Genomic DNA, 17418 nt, shown 5'->3' with positions numbered 1-17418 from the left:
TATTCACATAGATTCAATGTTGTGTACTAGTAAACCTGCACATTTACCGTGAGGTCCAAAAATGTGTGAAATCATATAAGTGGTTGGGTCATTCCTCTAAAATCTCTGAGAGTGCCGAGACTGACCCTTTCAAATTGTCGTGGTAGGAATTTTCATCTCAGTAAGATAAGAGCCAATCGAGCACAGATCCAGAGATGCCAATCGCAGCCAGTGCGAAGGTCAACGGTCTGCAATTTAATGCATTAAATAGAGCAGACAGAGAGAAGCCTGAATCAAGTCTGATATCAAATCTTGATTAGTATGACCCTGCAGTGTGAGCTGCACTAGCAGAAGACTATATGTCATGATTCATTTGCAGTAAGTGCACCACATTGCCACTGAGAAATACAGGCTACAATAAAAACCTAGCTTTAAAAGTGTTCTCCTGCTTACTGTTACAGCTAGGATGCTGTTATGTTTTATTGCATTTCAAATTAAAACATTTTTTTTTTTAAATAATTTTGATGTTTTAGCATCCATCAAGAAAAACCAGTGGTATTTATATACAGTGGTATTTCTGAAATGAAGTTACAGAAGTGTTATTGATTTCATTGATTGCATGTTAATAGATGGCCTGAGAAGGGTGTAAATAAGTCTATTCCTCACAGGCCGTGTTGGTTACAAAAAAAAAGTGTTAAAATTTGTTCAGAATTCATTTCTTTTAACTTTAAGAGAGCGAAGAATTGTTTATTGATGTTACAAAAGGCTAAAAAGTATGAAAAAAGTATGTGTATATGTGCTCGTGTCTTTGTGTTGGTGTTGTGGAAAAAAGTGTGAAGGTAACATAACTGGTGTTTCTGAGTCTGCTCTTTTTTGTTCCCCCCTTTTTTTTTCTAACATTAGGGTTATTTAACTGAATCGTCCGCCCTGCCCTACCAAGGCTGTTAAGAAAACATCTCAACTAGGTAAATGTCAATTGTTTGCTTGGTATTTTCATATTTTGTATAGGAATTATGAATAGCTTACAATTTATCTTTCTTTCAGTGCATAAATGTTTGTCTTTGGTACAGTGTAGAATAAAGGTAGAAAGGTTTCTAAAGAGTGGATGTATTTAGTGGGTATTTTTAATGTTAAATGCTTCTCTAACTCAAAAAAGCTTGAAAGTAGCATACATTGCTTTCTACTTATATACTTTTACTTTACTTCAAAAATCATGTAAAAAAAAAAAAAAAAAAAAAAAAGAGCCCTTTAAAATTTAGTAACAATCTATGTTAGTAGAACACTAGAACTGGTATTAGACATATTTATTGGTCAATTACAGACTGTTTTCAGTGTTGGTTAGTAAAACTGCAATGATGTAGGAGTAATATATTTGTTACAGTCCAAATATCAATGCAATTATCAATCAACTGACAAACATCAGCAACCTTTTCATAATATATATATATATATATATATACTTGGTTTGATATTTTGTTATATAATGTAAAGATACTCAGACATTTCTACATGTTAAATGTCCAAATATTTCTTGATCAGTTATTAAATTAGAATAATGTGAAATAGTTCTCTTCTCATTTTCTTCTCTTTCAGCCTGCAGTACAAATGGCTCCTCTTCTGTTGCTCCTCTTTCTTCCTTTTGCCCTCTGTTGTGAAACAGTCCCCAGCACCGAGTGCGAGAAGATTCCTTTCGTGCCGGGGCATAATTTGGTGGGAGAGGGCTTTGACATTGTGCGGATGCAGACCACCGGAGCTTTTGTGGTGGATGTGCGGACCTACATGGTTGGAGGAGAGCATGGCAACTGCACTGTGTGCGATAACAAACTACTCAACGGGAAACAGAAGTTGCCAGCTTCTGTGGTCGACTGGCGCATCAAGGTGCAGTGTCGTCGCAGCCTCAGTGCCAAGGTGTATGAAACGTCCAGCTCGGTTCTTAAGGACACCACCACTTCAGCCAGTGCCAGCTGGAAGGTTGGGCTGAGTGTGCCTATGGTGGCTGGTGTGGCTGTCGGTGGCACTCATTCAAAGTCAGCCAGGTTTGCCAAGAGCCACAGCGGTCAAGACAAGTTCTCCTACACCAGCCACACCTTCTCCTGTCGCTATTACTCGTAAGTCATATATGTGTGTGTGTGTGTGTGTGCACTCTTTAAAATAAAGGGTCTTTATTGGCATAATTGGTTCCATTCTTTACAGTAAAAAAAAGTTACTTAAGTTTCTTTAAATGTTCTTTACAGAAAAAAGTTAATAGCCAAACATATCATTACAAAAGTTCACAATGCTGTTGCAGATTAAATATGATATATGATGTTCTTCAGATTAGATACTGATAATTAATCACTCAAACCCCTTTATCTGAACCTCTCTACTTAACCGTTGCACTCGCACATCCGCCATGTTTGTCGATTTGGGACATACTAATTCTAATTTCGAATAATATTTAATAATAACACTCAAAACACTCAAGGACACCGTACAGTTGAGTGACAGTCAAATCGAGACATCAATACAACAAACAACAGCTATTTAACATTAGATTACACTACTAGCATAAACATAACATAAAGCAATGAAGTCTTTTTTGCTCTCCTTTCGTCAGATTTCGTCTTCATGCTCGTCCTCCACTGACCAAAGAATTTGCCGGTTCCATCCATTCACTTCCTGCTAAATACGACAGCAGTTCAGAAGCTGCATACAACCATTTTATCTCTATCTATGGAACACACTTCTTGAGGAGAGTCGACCTGGGCGGCCGTGTACAGTCAACCACCGCTGTGAAGACATGCCAGGTTTCCATGACGGGTCTGACGGTACACGACGTGAGCAATTGCTTATCGGCGGAGGCGTCCGGCGTCATTAAGGGCGTGAAGGTGAGCGGGCAAGCAAGCTACTGCAAAGCCAAGCAACAGAAACTGGAGAAGGGCAACACCTTCAGTGCCTCCTTTTCTGACCGCATCACTGAAATATTGGGCGGCAACGGTGAGCAGCAAGACATCCTCTTTGATCCAAGCAGCAAAAATGGTTATGGTGCTTGGCTCACCTCACTGAAGAAAATTCCTGGAGTGGTGTCCTACACCTTGAGCTCATTGCATATGCTCGTGCGAAACGACTCAGCTAGACGAAGCAGTCTCCAAGCTGCCATCAGCAAATACATCACAAAAAACGCCGTATCGACCGCTTGCCCCTCCAGTTGCAAAGTGGGCCGGCGTGACAGTAGTTGTGCATGCAAATGCAGCGGTCATCAAAGAGTTGATAGTAACTGCTGTCCGAGTCAGCCAGGAGTGGCCACGTTGAGCGTGATCGTGAAGAGTGCTGCGGGATTGTGGGGAGACGTGTTCTCTAAAACTGATGGTTACGTTAAAGTGTTTTACGGCACTTCATCGATTTCAACCAATGTGATTATGAACAACAACTTTCCTCAGTGGAACTACCAGTGGAATATTGGAACTGTGGTTCTGACTGAACGCAAGTGAGTAAAACACAGTTTCCGAAATCATAGTTTCAATTTCTGTCAGCAATACTGTAGATGCCTTTAAAACGTGTGATAATGCTCTAAACAAGTCTGTAAACTTCCGAATTAAAATTTTGCGAAATTTTAAATTAAATTAATACTTTTGTACTTTATGTCATGTCCATCCTCTTCTTACAGGACCTTGAGATTTGAGGTGTGGGACCGTGATAACGTGTTTGATGATGATCTATTGGGAAAGGGTTCTCTTGTCCCAACACAAGGCAAGAATATACAGAAACAGTTTGGATTCAAGCACGGCTCTCTTTTGATTTACTACACTGCAACATGTGGCCCAAGTCTTACAGGGCTTGTTTGTGAGAAATACGCTCCTACACCGGGTGGTGATGGTGCTCTAAACTATTACCAGTCATTTGGCAGAGAGCAACCCATTGCTTTTAAAAAATCCTTTGCAGGAAATATGTCTTTCCTGTAATAATACAACAGTAGAATGTAAAGATTCTACTGTAAATATTGAAGAATGTCCTTCTGAGTTAATGCATGTATAAAAATGGCCATAAGCTATTTGAGATATTTGATACACATTGGAAATAGTTATTATAAATCAAATACCATTGACTTATTTTTACACACATTTACAAAATCTTTAATAAGCACTTTTAAGAACTAATAAGAACCTTAAGTTCTTTCATCTTTCATCAACTTTCATCGGAAATATTTTTATTTTTGTTATAATTTTGTCTGATTCTTAAAAAAAATATATTCTCAATATATGAATTAGTTTTAAAATTGTATATGTATCTTTTACAATGACTGGCATATTAAATAAAAAAGAATGCTTTCAGACAGATGCAATAAACTTTCTTGAAAAAAAATGTATTTATATTTTTGTCTCTAGTGTTCATTGCAGTCAAACTTTAGGCTGCTAATTTCACCCATAGTGGGTGAAATTAGATTTGTGAACTATTATAACAATTGCACAGAAAGGCAGGGAAGAGATAAAACAACGGTTCTGATTAATCAGAAACGTTTGATGTAAAAATTAAAAACACATGACCAAATAAAGAGCAATTATGCCTTGATGTTTTTAATTAAAATGAATAACATTCTAAGCATTTTGGAAGATGCATATAGCATGAAGGTAGTGGCATCTGTCACCTTTCTAAATGTGGATGAGGATGGAAAATCATAAGTAAACTAGATGTAAAAATCCTTGATATCTATAAAATGAAAACATTAAACTGCTAGAAATTTTAAATACATCCTTTGATACAAATTAAAATGACAAATGTTTTTAGCAAAACAAAAGAAAAATGACCTGTGACTGCAGTCTTTCTGAACCAAACAGCGCCCCCTGTAGAAAAGCTACTGCTTTACACAAGAAGTATCTCATAAAGGCCTTCTGCTGTGTTCAGCTCAATAATTTAGGCCCAAACCTCCCTAAAGCTGGTTTGTGATCATTTCTATTGTTAAAGGCCTTATAAACATCAGTCTAAATTTAACAAAATTCACTTATATGCATATTGGTGTTCAGAGGGTTTTATATTAAAAGCCATGTGGTCAAAAGTAAGTATGCTATTTCTGAACCACCAATTGAACTGAAAGCGCTGGTGGCGCACAGATGACTGACGAACATCTTCAATGCGGTTAAAACTGCAATGACATTAAAATAATATTTTGTGTATACTGCACAAATCTCTTCTTACAGAAACATTTGAACATATTTGCAAAAAAAAAAAAAAAAAAAAAGTAATTTAATTGTACTTGGACAAAACTGCTTTGTATATCTCTTCCCCTTAGATTGGGACATCTTTGTCTAAAATGGAGCCATTTGAAACTTATGGCACTGGGATTAGCAAAAATGTTATATTATATAAATGTGTTATAGTCTTGACACTTATACTTTTAAATCAGTTCCCACAGTTCACATATCTGAGCTCTGCAGGCCCATTACAGTGAACTGGGCTGGAGCGCAAAGATGCACTGAAGATCCCTCCCACCCTGATCATTTGTTCCAGAAGTTTCCCTCTGGCAGATGTTTCAAGCAATCCAAACCAAGACCAACAGACAACTGTACTGCCAAAGCTGTATACATTCATATACATATATTCAAAGGACTTTAAAGTGAAAAGAAATACAAATTGACCGTATTTACTTTTATAATGCATGTTCCTTGCCCTGATCCTGTGGTCTTCGTAATCTTTCATCAAAATGTAATACTTTGTTCTTCCTATGAAACTACTTTCCTTTCACAGTTGCCATTATTGGTTAATGGTTACCAATAATGGCCATAAAGGATTAGTTCACTTTAAAATGAAAATTAGCCCAAGCCATCCTAGATGTAAATGACTTTCTTCTTTCTGATGAACACAATCAGAGTTATATTAATAAATATCCTGACGCATCCAAGCTTTATAATGGCAGTGAATGGGATCAACAAGTATGAAGTTCAAGAAAGTGCATCCATCCACATCCATCCATCATAAACGCACTCCACACGGCTCCGGGGGGTTAATAAAAGCCGTCTGAAGTGAAGCGATGCATTTGTATAAGAAAAATATCCATATTTAACAAGTTATAAAGTCAAATATCAAGCTTCTGCTAAACCGCTTTCTGTATTAAACTTACGAAAAAAGCTTAACTGACATTGCGTCAGTTAAGCTTTTTTCGTAAGTTGAATACGGAAGGTGTAGGACGTAGTGTAAATGTTCTGACCTTTCTTCGTAAGTTGAATACAGAAGGCGGCCTGGCGGAGGCTAGATATTTGACTTTATAACTTGTTAAATATGGATATTTTTCTTACACAAATGCATTGCTTCACTTCAGAAGGCCTTTATTAAGCCCCCGGAGCCGTGTGGAGTACGTTTATGATGGATGGATGTGGATGGAGACACTTTCTTCAGCTCATACATATTGGTATCGCTCTCTGACAATATAAAGCTTGGTTGCGTCAGGATATTTATTAATATATCTCAGATTGTGTTCATCAGAAAGAAGAAAGTCATATACATGGTTTGAGGGTGAGTAAAGCTTGGGGTAATTTTCATTTTAAAGTGAACTAATCCTATAAGACTTGAATTATTTTTCTAAAATATTTTTATTAATACTGATGCTCTATCAAGAGAATTAAAATAGAAAATTACATAAGAAATCACAAAAGACATTTCTATAACATGAGAAGTGCATATCACAATCTTGAAAGAATTTTATTTTCTTCTGCTTGTGTGACAATGCTGAAAGGCGCAAGCAGTCCCAGACAGTTGTTGAAAATTTGATAATGTTATGCAATTTTATCAGAGATCTGATCATTTACAGCTTGGGCTATATATTAAATGTTAAAAAGAATGGCATTCAAACATTAATTGGCTATAATTTCTTATTTTTATCTTCAGATATCACATAAAAAGTCTTAATAAATCTATTGGTACTGGTATCAACATCAACAATATTTGCCTTGGTACTTGATCAAAAAGAAAATAAGGTTGCAATTCTGACTTTAAAAACACCTGGATCACTTTATATGTTATATTCCCTACATTGTATATTAAGGTGTTTTATTAGAGTGCATTTCTCTTTGTACTCATCATAACTGTGAAATTTGAGATCTGATGTAGGCTAAACTGTTACCTCACACGTATAATGGCGAATGAAACCAATTCTATATATTTTAAAGGTTTACTATGCATTGACGTAGTATGATGTTTCAATGCGACCTACCCAATTTTCCCTCCAGTACAATGAAACAGACCCGCATCGATTATTTCGTCAGGCCTACAAGAGGCTCCTGGTTTTGTATTCCGTCTAAAACAAACTACAGTTCCCTACTTATAATGGGTAACGTAGGGCAGTTACGCGCTGCGGAGACGCGCAGTACAGCAAGCGAGCGGAATGGGGGAGGGGCGGCAGGTAAAGTGAGACGGCGGCGGCGCATGCGCAGAAGCGCTCCAGCCCTCTGCATCGCTCCCCTCCCCCCACCTCTTTTTTTGCAGCATCAGTACCGCGTTCGGAATCGCATTCGTGTGCTGGAGTCAGAGCGCGCTGCGGGGCATCACTGCACCGCCACGGAGGACACACCATCACAGAACCAGGAACAGGGAAAAGGAAAAAAGGCGTGAGATAGTGCAGAGGGGAAGAACAGGGCGCTCTTTTTTTGAAATCACCGAAATCTGTGGGAAATTAAACAGGAGCCAGACATTTGCCAATAATAAATACACGAACGCAGCGGACATCTCAAGCGATATTTTTGGCCAGCACGGCGGGGAAAAATGAAGGATCGCACGCAGGAACTACGAAGTGTAAGTCTGTATTTCTGATGCTTTATCGTTCATCTCCTCCCATATTCTCCGTCTCCTCACCGCAACCGGGCGTCAGCAGCTGACATCTCACTGCTGCTCGCTCACGGCTGAACATTTATGGGCATGGTACGGTTTTCATAAAATCTCCGCTATTTTTTTCTCCTTTACGCAATTACAAATGTAACAGTCAACCACATCGCCCGTATATTATGCTTTTAATAGCAGCTCTCACGCGAGCACTGTTCCATGTGCGATGGATCGATTTATCGATCAAATCGGGTTATATGGCGTAATTCGCGAATTGAGTCCCCCCACATTAGCATGCATACATGCTACTTTGATACATGTCGCCCAGGAGTGTGATCTAGGGTATAGACTGCTGCGGATAGTTAGGCAGTATCCTTACACTGATACGCACCATCCCAATATCTAATTCTATGATCACCACCATGATTAATTATTAATAGCTATTTTTTTTGTCAAACGAAAATAACATGCATGCGAACAGGTTCCCCCTGTTCCGTACCCTATTAACTCCATTAGATTTTCCCTTCTGCACCTGGGAATTTTGAGTACTAAAGCTCCATTCTGGTTACATGTAGTAGGCTACATGCATTTGGATCATTGGATGGGATGTGCGATTATTGCAGCGCGCATTGTTCCGTTCTTAGCCCCATATTAAATATGAAAGAGTGTAATATTGTTTCACGTATCGCCCAATTGAGCTAAACGAATACAACATGGCCGCCAAAGTATTTCTATTTGTAGTCGCGACGGTATAGAGATTTAATCGTTTATTTATTTATTTTCAGTAATATCGAAGGTGGGCCTTGAGGCTTTAATGCGTCGCCCAACCTCCACGAATTTTCCGTCGCTAGAGATCAATGGAATATCGTAAAGGAAACGCCTGAACCCAGTGCACCGCACTCATCAGTGTGTGCGCGTGTAGTGCGCTTGCGAGGGAGCGAAAGGGGTGGGGGGTGGAAGAGAGATATGTACATTAACATGTTTGTAAAAATATCGGCAACTTCACAACCCAGCCGTGCATCTTTCTCAGTGAGCCACTTGCTTCATCATGAAAAAGTCATTTGTACAAAACCCCGACCGGAATCAGTCCAAGACTTCCCTTATTCCCCCGGAGACCCGGCGCATCTGATATCAGCCTTTGCTTATCAGACGCAACGTAGAAATGTAATCTACAGATAATTGGATTTACAGAATTCGCAATTATACGTGATGCGCGTGCAGACTCCCCAAAGCCGAGCAGACTCGCTGCGCTTTTGCGCTGCCACAGTGCTTTTAAACATATATATCCTTAGTATACCTTCTAAAGGTGTTAATGGTTCAACGCGAATCTGATGCGACATGATTGGGCAATAATCGAATTTTATGTAATCGTCAACCTCACTGTGACGTATTGGTCGCGCGGTGAGGGAAGTGTACGGGTTACTTGGACTGTGGGCGTGCGCAGGGCGAGCGTGTCTATGCATAGTGGAGACGAGCAAGGATAAATCAGACAGAATTCATTGACCTTGCCCCTTTCAATATTAGGTTTCATTTGTATAGGGGAGAGATCTGACATTAAATGAATGAGTAAGATTGAATGGGATAATTGCAGCCTGAAGTATTTCTCATGAAATTAGGCTGGGAAAGCATTATGTTCCACAGTGACCAAAGCAAACCTTTGGCTCAAAAAAAAAATAAAAATTGCATTACACATTATGAGAACGATAGATTTATGACTTTCAGTGGTACTCCAATGACCGCCTTGTTCAGATAAATAGCACACTTATTTTATTGAGATTGCACTGAACCTATACAGAAAATTGAACGGAATATCAATGGCAGATCATTTGTTTCAGATAACAGGTCTGTGGATCTGGGCTGGTTGTCGCACAGGGGAAGGTGACACAAGGGCTATATCTCCGTAACTATAAGGTTTTGAGTCAAAAGTTCAATTAGACAAATGTGGTTGTGGTTTCAAACACCTCGTTCAAAATAGAATTTATTATTCACAATATTTGACCAAAAGATATTTTTATACACTAACCTTCTACACTTTTGATGTTTCATTAATTGTTTTGTGTTTCATAACTGTCTTACTGTTTAAATATAGTTAGAAAAGCTAATAGGCTGTTTAAAGGGATAGTTCACCCAAAAATGAAAATTCTGACATCATTTACTCACCCTCAAATTGTTCAAAACCCGTATGAATTTCTATCTTCTGCTGAACACAAAAGAAGATATTTTGAAGAATGTCGTTAACCAAACAGTTGATGGGCTCCACTGGCTTCCATATTATTTTTTACCCCATTTTTCAGTCAATGGGGCCCATCAACTGTTTGGTTACCAACATTCTTCAAAATATCTTCTTTTGTGTTCAGCAGAAGAAAGAAATGCATACAGGTTTGGAACAACATGAGCGTGATTAAATAATTTTTCATTTTTGGGTGAAGAGTGTCACAACTTAGCGTACAGTGAGACAAAATGCCTGCTATATCACAAAAGGTCTGTGTCTTGATTGAACCTTTTTCCTTGGCACTGGAAATGTTCAGTAGCTTTTTTGAAATTGACTTTATAAGGCATCAGACTGTACTGAAATTGACTTAATAAATCTACCCTAAGAAATATTCACCAGAGTAAAATGTGTAACAGCTTCGGTCTCTCCTAATATATGATAATAAATTGATAATTTCATATCCTAAGCATCCTATGCAGTCTACAACAGAGAAGTCTTTTCATGAATGATGACATCTGAAAAGCAGTTTATGTCAGCATTGGAGCGTTAGTTTGACAGAGAAAGCAGGCAATAAATATGATCAAAAAGCATAACATTTGAAGAAAATTGTTCCAAATCCTGATACTAAACATGCACAATGTATTGCTGTGCTTCACTGTGCCCTGTAATGTCCTTGAGTGAGGCAAGGTTGAATGTCTGTGTCTCTCAGCCTTCCTCTCTTTCTTTCTCTGCCTCTCAGCTAACAGGCTTGAGAGGTAAAGTCATATGTAAGACTCCAAATTTAAATTATATAGGCAGTGAATGTGAAACACATTTTCGTTGTGCCTTCAGAATATGGTATATTAAAAGGATAGTTCAATCCAAAATGAAAATTGTCATTTTCACACCTGTATGACTTTCTTTTGTCTGCTGAACACAAAAGAAGATATTTTGAAGAATGTTGTTAACCAAACCGTTTTGATGACCATTGACTTCCACTGTATGGACAAAATTTTGAGACATCTCTCAGAATATCTTCTTTTATTATCCACAGAAAAAAAAGTCACGAGGGTGAGTAAATGATGACAGTTTTCACTTTGGAGTGAACTGTTAAGAAGCAGTCAGATGAATAACCTGTCAGCCTGTCATGATAGCTAAAAGCCTGAACAAGTTACAAGATATGTCTGGATGTTGTAGCTTGTTAGTATAGGCTCAGTGTTTAAATATTGAAATGTTCTGAATATTGGATTGAGTACTAAAATTCATATTTAGTTATATGACTGTACTGAAGAACTTTTCTCCAATCAGTTAAATGTAGGACGTGGTTTACCACATGATATGTATACAGGGCCGGTTCCAGAGATTTGGAGGTTCTTGGCAAAATTTATGTTGGAGGCAAATGAAACAAATATGATTCTTTACCTTTTTATTTATACAACATATGTCATTATATTTTTACATATATCCATATTAATAAATTTTTGGCAGTGATTTGTTCAGTCATTTATTAACAGTTCCAGGACTCCACTTCAGTAAATGAGCATAAGTGCTTTTATCATTTTTTTCCCTAGCTGGGTATGAACAGGATTTCTGCATCCTATTAAACAAAATATGTTTTGCAGTGCGATACCTCAAATATGCATCAAACTAAATATAACAACAGTTTTTATGATTTGCAAACTGAACGTATTATGTTAGAGCAGTAATGTAAACTCCAGCAGAATTTAGAAGATACAGACACTTGATGTACTTTTCTGAAACATTAAAAAATGCTCTAGTGTGTTTGCTCTTTGGCTTTGAAAACAAACTTCTTTTACTTTTGTATTTTGCTATAGTCGGCTCCCGACACGATGTCATTCATCGTACGTGCAAATTCAAAGCGACTAATCTGGACGCGTCAATGCCGCTCGCGTTTTTTAAAACTTATAATAAACCGGCAAATGAAGGATTTGTTCGTTTTGGCATCACCATAATTCAGTGACTTGAACTAAAGCCAGTCAGCTGCTGAAAAGTTGCATCTTCGTACCATATTTGTTCAAACATTTAGAGGGCGAGACCCACTTTGAAATGTTGACATCAATTGGTTTCATTTCAGGTGAGTGACTATTCATCCATGTCCAATAGACAAAGAGCCTAGTATTTTGCTGCCCAGGGGTGCGTTTCCCAAAAGCATAGCAACTTAGTTGGTTGGCAATGGGAAATTGTATTGCAACCAACAAAATTGCTAACTTAACGCTCCCCATCTTGATTGGTGGACTAGCATATGGGGGAAGTTACGGTATCAAGGCCCTGCCTCAAAGCCAGAGGCCCTAGGCAATTGCCTACTCTGCCTATATGTAGTGCCAGCCCTGTATGTATATTTCAGTTAGTTGGCTAATGAATGGGTGAGAATATGCAAAATGTGGGGAAAATGTCATTTATTGTGCATCAAAATAAACAAGCAAGCAAAACAATATGAAAAATGTATGAAAATGAGTAAGTATCAATAAATTAAGACCCCAATTAATATTTGTGTTGAAAGCCACTGACTCTCGTTGAGAGAGCATGGTATAAAGAATCTGTTGCTTTATCGATGATATCCAGATTATTATTTGGTGAAAAACCGCAGGTGTGGACTTACTGGAAAGTTGGCAGCCTAATATTTAATTTACTCAGAAGCACCAGGAAAGCAAAGACTATGTGACATCACATACTGTATCTTGCCCAGTTTTGTCCAGAAAAGGAGAGGTCAGACACATAGTGCTAACTGATACTAAACGAGTGATAATTGAACCCACAGATAGAATTCAATATGACAGTACGATACAATTCAGTAGACAGGTTGTAAACTCTAAAATCAATGGCATATCTGTAACTTCATTTCACAATTCTTGGTGCAGATGTCATATATTTGTTCAAAAAAGGAACAAAATAAATGATCAAAAATGAACACACACAAATAGCTATACAAATATCACTTGCATTTGTGTATAACCAAGCAAAAATTGCTATAGCAAATCAGTCGGTTTATATAAAAAACGAGGCATAATTGGTTGCGTTTTATTTTGTGATTTTACTAGAATGAACGAAAGGGAATACGAGGAATAAGAGGAAACATAATGCTTAATGTAATGAACTTAAAAGGTTTTTTGAGTGGGCACACTTGCTAAATGGACACAGAAACAGATTGGATTGCCAATATTTTTTATTTTGGAATCAACAAAAAATATGTTTTAGATCACTGCTGCCTTATTTGTGACTTTCTGAGTTGATTGGATGCTAACCTGTTAGATACTCAAAAAGTGTTTTTTTTTAGAGCGTGTGGGGGATTAATTCTCTGGACAGATGGAATAGAAGCAGGGAACCCCGGTAGCCGACGCGACACACAGAGAAAGTATCAGAATGATAAGCAGCGAGCTGCGCTACAGCTGACTGCAGCAAGAGCTGAGCTCATGGGGAAAGTGAACTCAGTAGGTGTCTTGTCAGCCGACGGGGCCAAAACAGGTAGATAATAACTGGCAGAGAGTGGGAGAAGGGAATATACGGCTACATATGTGAAGCTGGCCGCTGCCCAACAACAGATGCAACAGATAGGTCAAGACAGGTCACGGATGTGGCTGTGTCAGTGGAAAAAGGGAAACATGAAGCACTGCAGGTATGAAACTGCAGTAACGTTAGAGAGGGAGGTGGAATTTCCCCAAATCTCAGATTAGGCAGAAAGGGAAAGAAGAGGTAGAGAGAGTGGAGAAAAGAAAAAGGGATAAGCAGTGGTGGCCACAGGTACTGTAACAGATGGAGGATAAATGAGATGCATCATAAAGACATTTGGTTAGGAGATAAATGAAGGTATAATGATTCAGTTGTAGGGTTTTGCACTAAATGTACACTGGGTAGATTTGCTGATGTGCAGGAATTGGGTAAAACTGCTTTGTAATACTATGAAATGAATTTTGAGCACTGACACTTGCGCCGTTAGACTAAACCGATTTGGTTGACGCTTTTTGCATATTAAGAGCTCAGCGGAAGGTAGTGTAGTGATGCTCAGAGATTAAACTGAAATGTTGCCACTTAAAATAGTACAGATTTTATGAAATTTGTAACTGTGTGGAAACTGTGGGGCTGAATCATACAGGAAAGTGGTTAAAATGGTTAAATGTTTAGGTCTAGTTGAAGGGCTGTCAGAGGATTCTTTACAGACTAAACCCAGATTTAGCAGAAATGTGGCCATGGTTGCACCCTATACATGCTAATGAGTTTGTCAAGCATCTATAGTTTAGGCCGGTTAAACTTTCTGTAAAAATGTTTCATGTTGAAATACATTAAGTGCACTAGCATAATCCTGAATGCAAGATTTGGGTTTAGTCTCGAACATTTCTACAAGATATGAAGATATCTGCTTGCATGTTAGCTTGTAGTACTATTAGCTATGTCTGGCTGATCTGATACCTCGCAGTAACTATAACATTTTTATATTTTTAATTGGTTTGATCTCTATTTAGAACTCTGAAATATGATTTTTTGATTACAATTAAGTATGGCATTTCTTATATAGTACACTATTAACCAAACACCAAAGAATAATGCAGATAAGGATGGACATTTTAATTGGTAAATTATTGATTTGGGGACATTTAGATTTGTATGTCATGGACTTTATTTCATTTGGACTTTTTTTTTAATGTCAAAAAAGATATGAAACATGCTCAGTAGGGGATTTATGAGTTACACAGCGACCCCTGCAGGTCATCACATTCACTGACCACTGGAAATAGCTACATTAGGCTTTCTACTGGTTTTAGTTGGTTTACCACCATTGTTGGGATTGGATTCTGAATCTGATTCTGAATCTTATTTCTCATCATTTACTCAACCTCAAGTTGTTCCAAACTTAAGTATAAATTTCTTGCTTTTGCTGAACACAAAAGAAGATATTTTGAAGAATATTGGAACCAGACAGTTGACGATGGTACGGAAGAGGATTAGGGCCAAGCAATAATAAAAAAATAAAACCATCTCGAGATTAAAGTTGTTAAATTTTGAGAAAAAAATGTTGAGAATAAACTCGTTAAATTACAAGAAAAACTCGTTAAATTTATTTAACTCATAAAATGTTGAGAATAAAGTCATTAAATTACGAGAAAAAAGTCGTTAGATTATGAGAACAAATTCGTTAAATTATGAGAAAAAAAGTCATTAAATTTCGAGAAAAAAAGTCAAGATAAAATGTTGAGAATAAAGTCATTAAATTACAAGAAAAAAGTCGTTAAATTATGAGAACAAATTCTTCACAAATTCAAGTTATTCTCAACATTTTATCTCAACTTTTTTCTTGAAATTTAATGAGTTTTTTCTCATAATTTAATGAGTTTATTCTCAACATTTTATCTCGACCTTTTTCTCGAAATTTAATGAGTTTTTTCTCGTAATTTAACGAGTTTATTCTTAACATTTTATTTCGAATTTTTTCTCGAAATTTAACGCGTTTTTTCTCGTAATTTAACGAGTTTATTCTTAACATTTTATTTTGGATTTTTTCTCGAAATTTAACGAGTTTTTTCTCGTAATTTAACGAGTTTATTCTTAACATTTTAATTCAAATTTTTTCTCGAAATTTAACGCGTTTTTTCTCGAAATTTAACAACTTTAATCTCAAGATGGTTTTATTTTTTTATTATTGCCTGGCCCTAATCCTCTTCCGTACGATGGCCATTGACTTTCATAGTATTTTTTTTTCCTACTATGGAAGACAATGGCCATCGTCAATTGTCTGGTTACCCATATTTTTAAAAATATCTTTTTGAAGAAAGAAACTTGTACAAGTTTGGAACAACTTGAGGGTGAGTAAATGATGACAGAATTTTAATGTTTGGGTAAACTATCCCTTTAATGATTGAACAGTTTTATTAGTACTTAATAACTGAACCTAACTATGAGCTTAAACATATTAAAAATAATATTTGAATATTCTTTTTTTTTTTTTTTTTTGAAGCAATCTCTTTAGGATATGTATTTTTAGCTACAAGTTATAGTTCTGATTCAGTGGTCATTAGGCTGATTCAGACTGATAACTCATGAGTTTCAGATTTTTTATTTTTTAGTTACCAAATCAGAACCAGCTTAATGACTCAAAAGAGTCATTTCTTCGCGAAGCAGGTAGCACTCGTCACACATGTGAGGACAGCGCAATAGAAAGCTGATTATCTTTTGCACTCACATCTGTCTCTCTCTCATCACAATTAATTCAGACTGCAAACACACAATTCAGCTAAATTCAGAAAATAGCAGTGCAGGAAACATTGTGATGTGTATAGGAGCCATGCTCCTCGATAGTTTCTCAAATTAAGTGCTGAACACACAACTAGCATCCAAGGAATAGTTGAATCTGTCATTTACTCACCCTTCTACCATTCCAAACCAATATGAATAAATACTTTTTTTGTCATAATCAGTCTGATTGCTGTTTTCCATGCTGTTACAATTAATGTGGACTGATGCTTTCAAACTTAAAAAGGATGCAAAAGCACCGTAAAGGTGTCGTAATAGTCTTAAATTTCAGTCTGTCCTCAAACAAAGCTATTGTATGGATTCAACGACACCAGCACATTCTTCAAAATTTCTTTTGTGTTCCACAGAAGAAAGTCAGTCATAGAGGTTTGAAACAACACAAGGGTGAGTAAATGATTTTGAATTTTAATTTCTGGATGGCCAGTTCCTTTAATCTGTCTTAACATATGGGTGGGCGCCCACTGAAGTAATTGGATTTTTTTGTTGTTGCGTATGGTTGCTTCACCATTTGCAGTCTTAGCAATTACTGAAGAATTTGAAGAGGGAGGTCCTGTCAATAACAGCATTATTGATCCATTCTTTTATTGATCCATTTTCCTTCATTTTTTGCCTTTTGAAGAACTACAGACAAATGCAAAAAGAGACTGAATTGCAATGCAATTTCTGAGTTATTGACTCCAATATCATTCATGTAAGCAAAGACCTGACTATGGGAAAAGCGCAAGATGAATATAAATTGAAGTCACAGATGAACTAATGTTCATGCGACCTTCTACTAAACTATATTTTACTCACATTTTGCTTAGTCATTGTCAAAGTAAAGCACCGAATGCCTTATAATACACTGTGCATGAACATCTGCAGAGAATCATCCATGATATTGTATATACGTCGTCTGTGGAACAAATTTCACACCATTTAATGGAAATTTCATAATAGACCAGGACAATCTTTTGTAAGCAATGTCAAGCGTCAACATCAAGCAAGTTAAACTGAGGTCAGGCTGCGCGGGCTTTCGATTTCATTAAGACTGTATCACAGTTTTCTCTTTCTGACCAGCGCCTTTTAGTCATGCCCACAAAATACTGCCCTGATGGGTAATTTCAATAGATCGGCGAGATTTCCCATGATTTAAAAGTTACAGAGTGGATTTATGCTTTAAATTGACTGCGGGTTGTGAATGAGTCAGCAAGTTT

General features: G+C 37.2%; 3 protein-coding genes across 3 annotated transcripts in view; 2 read left to right on the top strand and 1 right to left on the bottom strand.

Moving 5' to 3' along the window:
- si:dkeyp-113d7.10 (myoneurin) overlaps positions 1-17418 on the bottom strand; it is an 83863-nt gene that overhangs the window by 24571 nt on the left and 41874 nt on the right. The gene's annotated exons all lie outside the window — the stretch shown is intronic.
- On the top strand, positions 879-4289 carry prf1.3 (perforin 1.3). Its single transcript, XM_048203027.1, has 4 exons — positions 879-944; positions 1573-2087; positions 2576-3445; positions 3626-4289. The coding sequence occupies exons 2-4, from the start codon at positions 1585-1587 to the stop codon at positions 3918-3920; spliced, it is 1668 nt and encodes a 555-aa protein (XP_048058984.1). The 5' UTR covers positions 879-944; positions 1573-1584; the 3' UTR covers positions 3921-4289.
- The window catches only part of stx1b (syntaxin 1B), a 46710-nt gene continuing 36714 nt past the window's right edge, over positions 7423-17418 (top strand). The window contains exon 1 of the mRNA XM_048203064.1: positions 7423-7740. Within this exon, the coding sequence (XP_048059021.1) occupies positions 7711-7740 (30 nt within the window). The 5' untranslated portion in view covers positions 7423-7710. The remainder of the gene's footprint in view (positions 7741-17418) is intronic.

This window comes from Megalobrama amblycephala, linkage group LG9 (genome assembly GCF_018812025.1).
Source record: "Megalobrama amblycephala isolate DHTTF-2021 linkage group LG9, ASM1881202v1, whole genome shotgun sequence".
Classification (NCBI taxonomy): Eukaryota; Metazoa; Chordata; class Actinopteri; order Cypriniformes; family Xenocyprididae; genus Megalobrama; species Megalobrama amblycephala.
The sequence above is the reverse complement of the archived record's forward strand: the minus strand, read 5'-3'. Positions and strand labels throughout refer to the sequence as shown.

Coding starts and splice junctions, on each gene's coding strand:
- prf1.3 (XM_048203027.1), top strand. CDS start 1,585: ATGGCTCCTCTTCTGTTGCTCCTCTTTCTTCCTTTTGCCCTCTGTTGT. Junction 2,088..2,575: donor TTCTCCTGTCGCTATTACTC/GTAAGTCATATA, acceptor TCCTTTCGTCAG/ATTTCGTCTTCATGCTCGTC. Junction 3,446..3,625: donor GTGGTTCTGACTGAACGCAA/GTGAGTAAAACA, acceptor CTCTTCTTACAG/GACCTTGAGATTTGAGGTGT.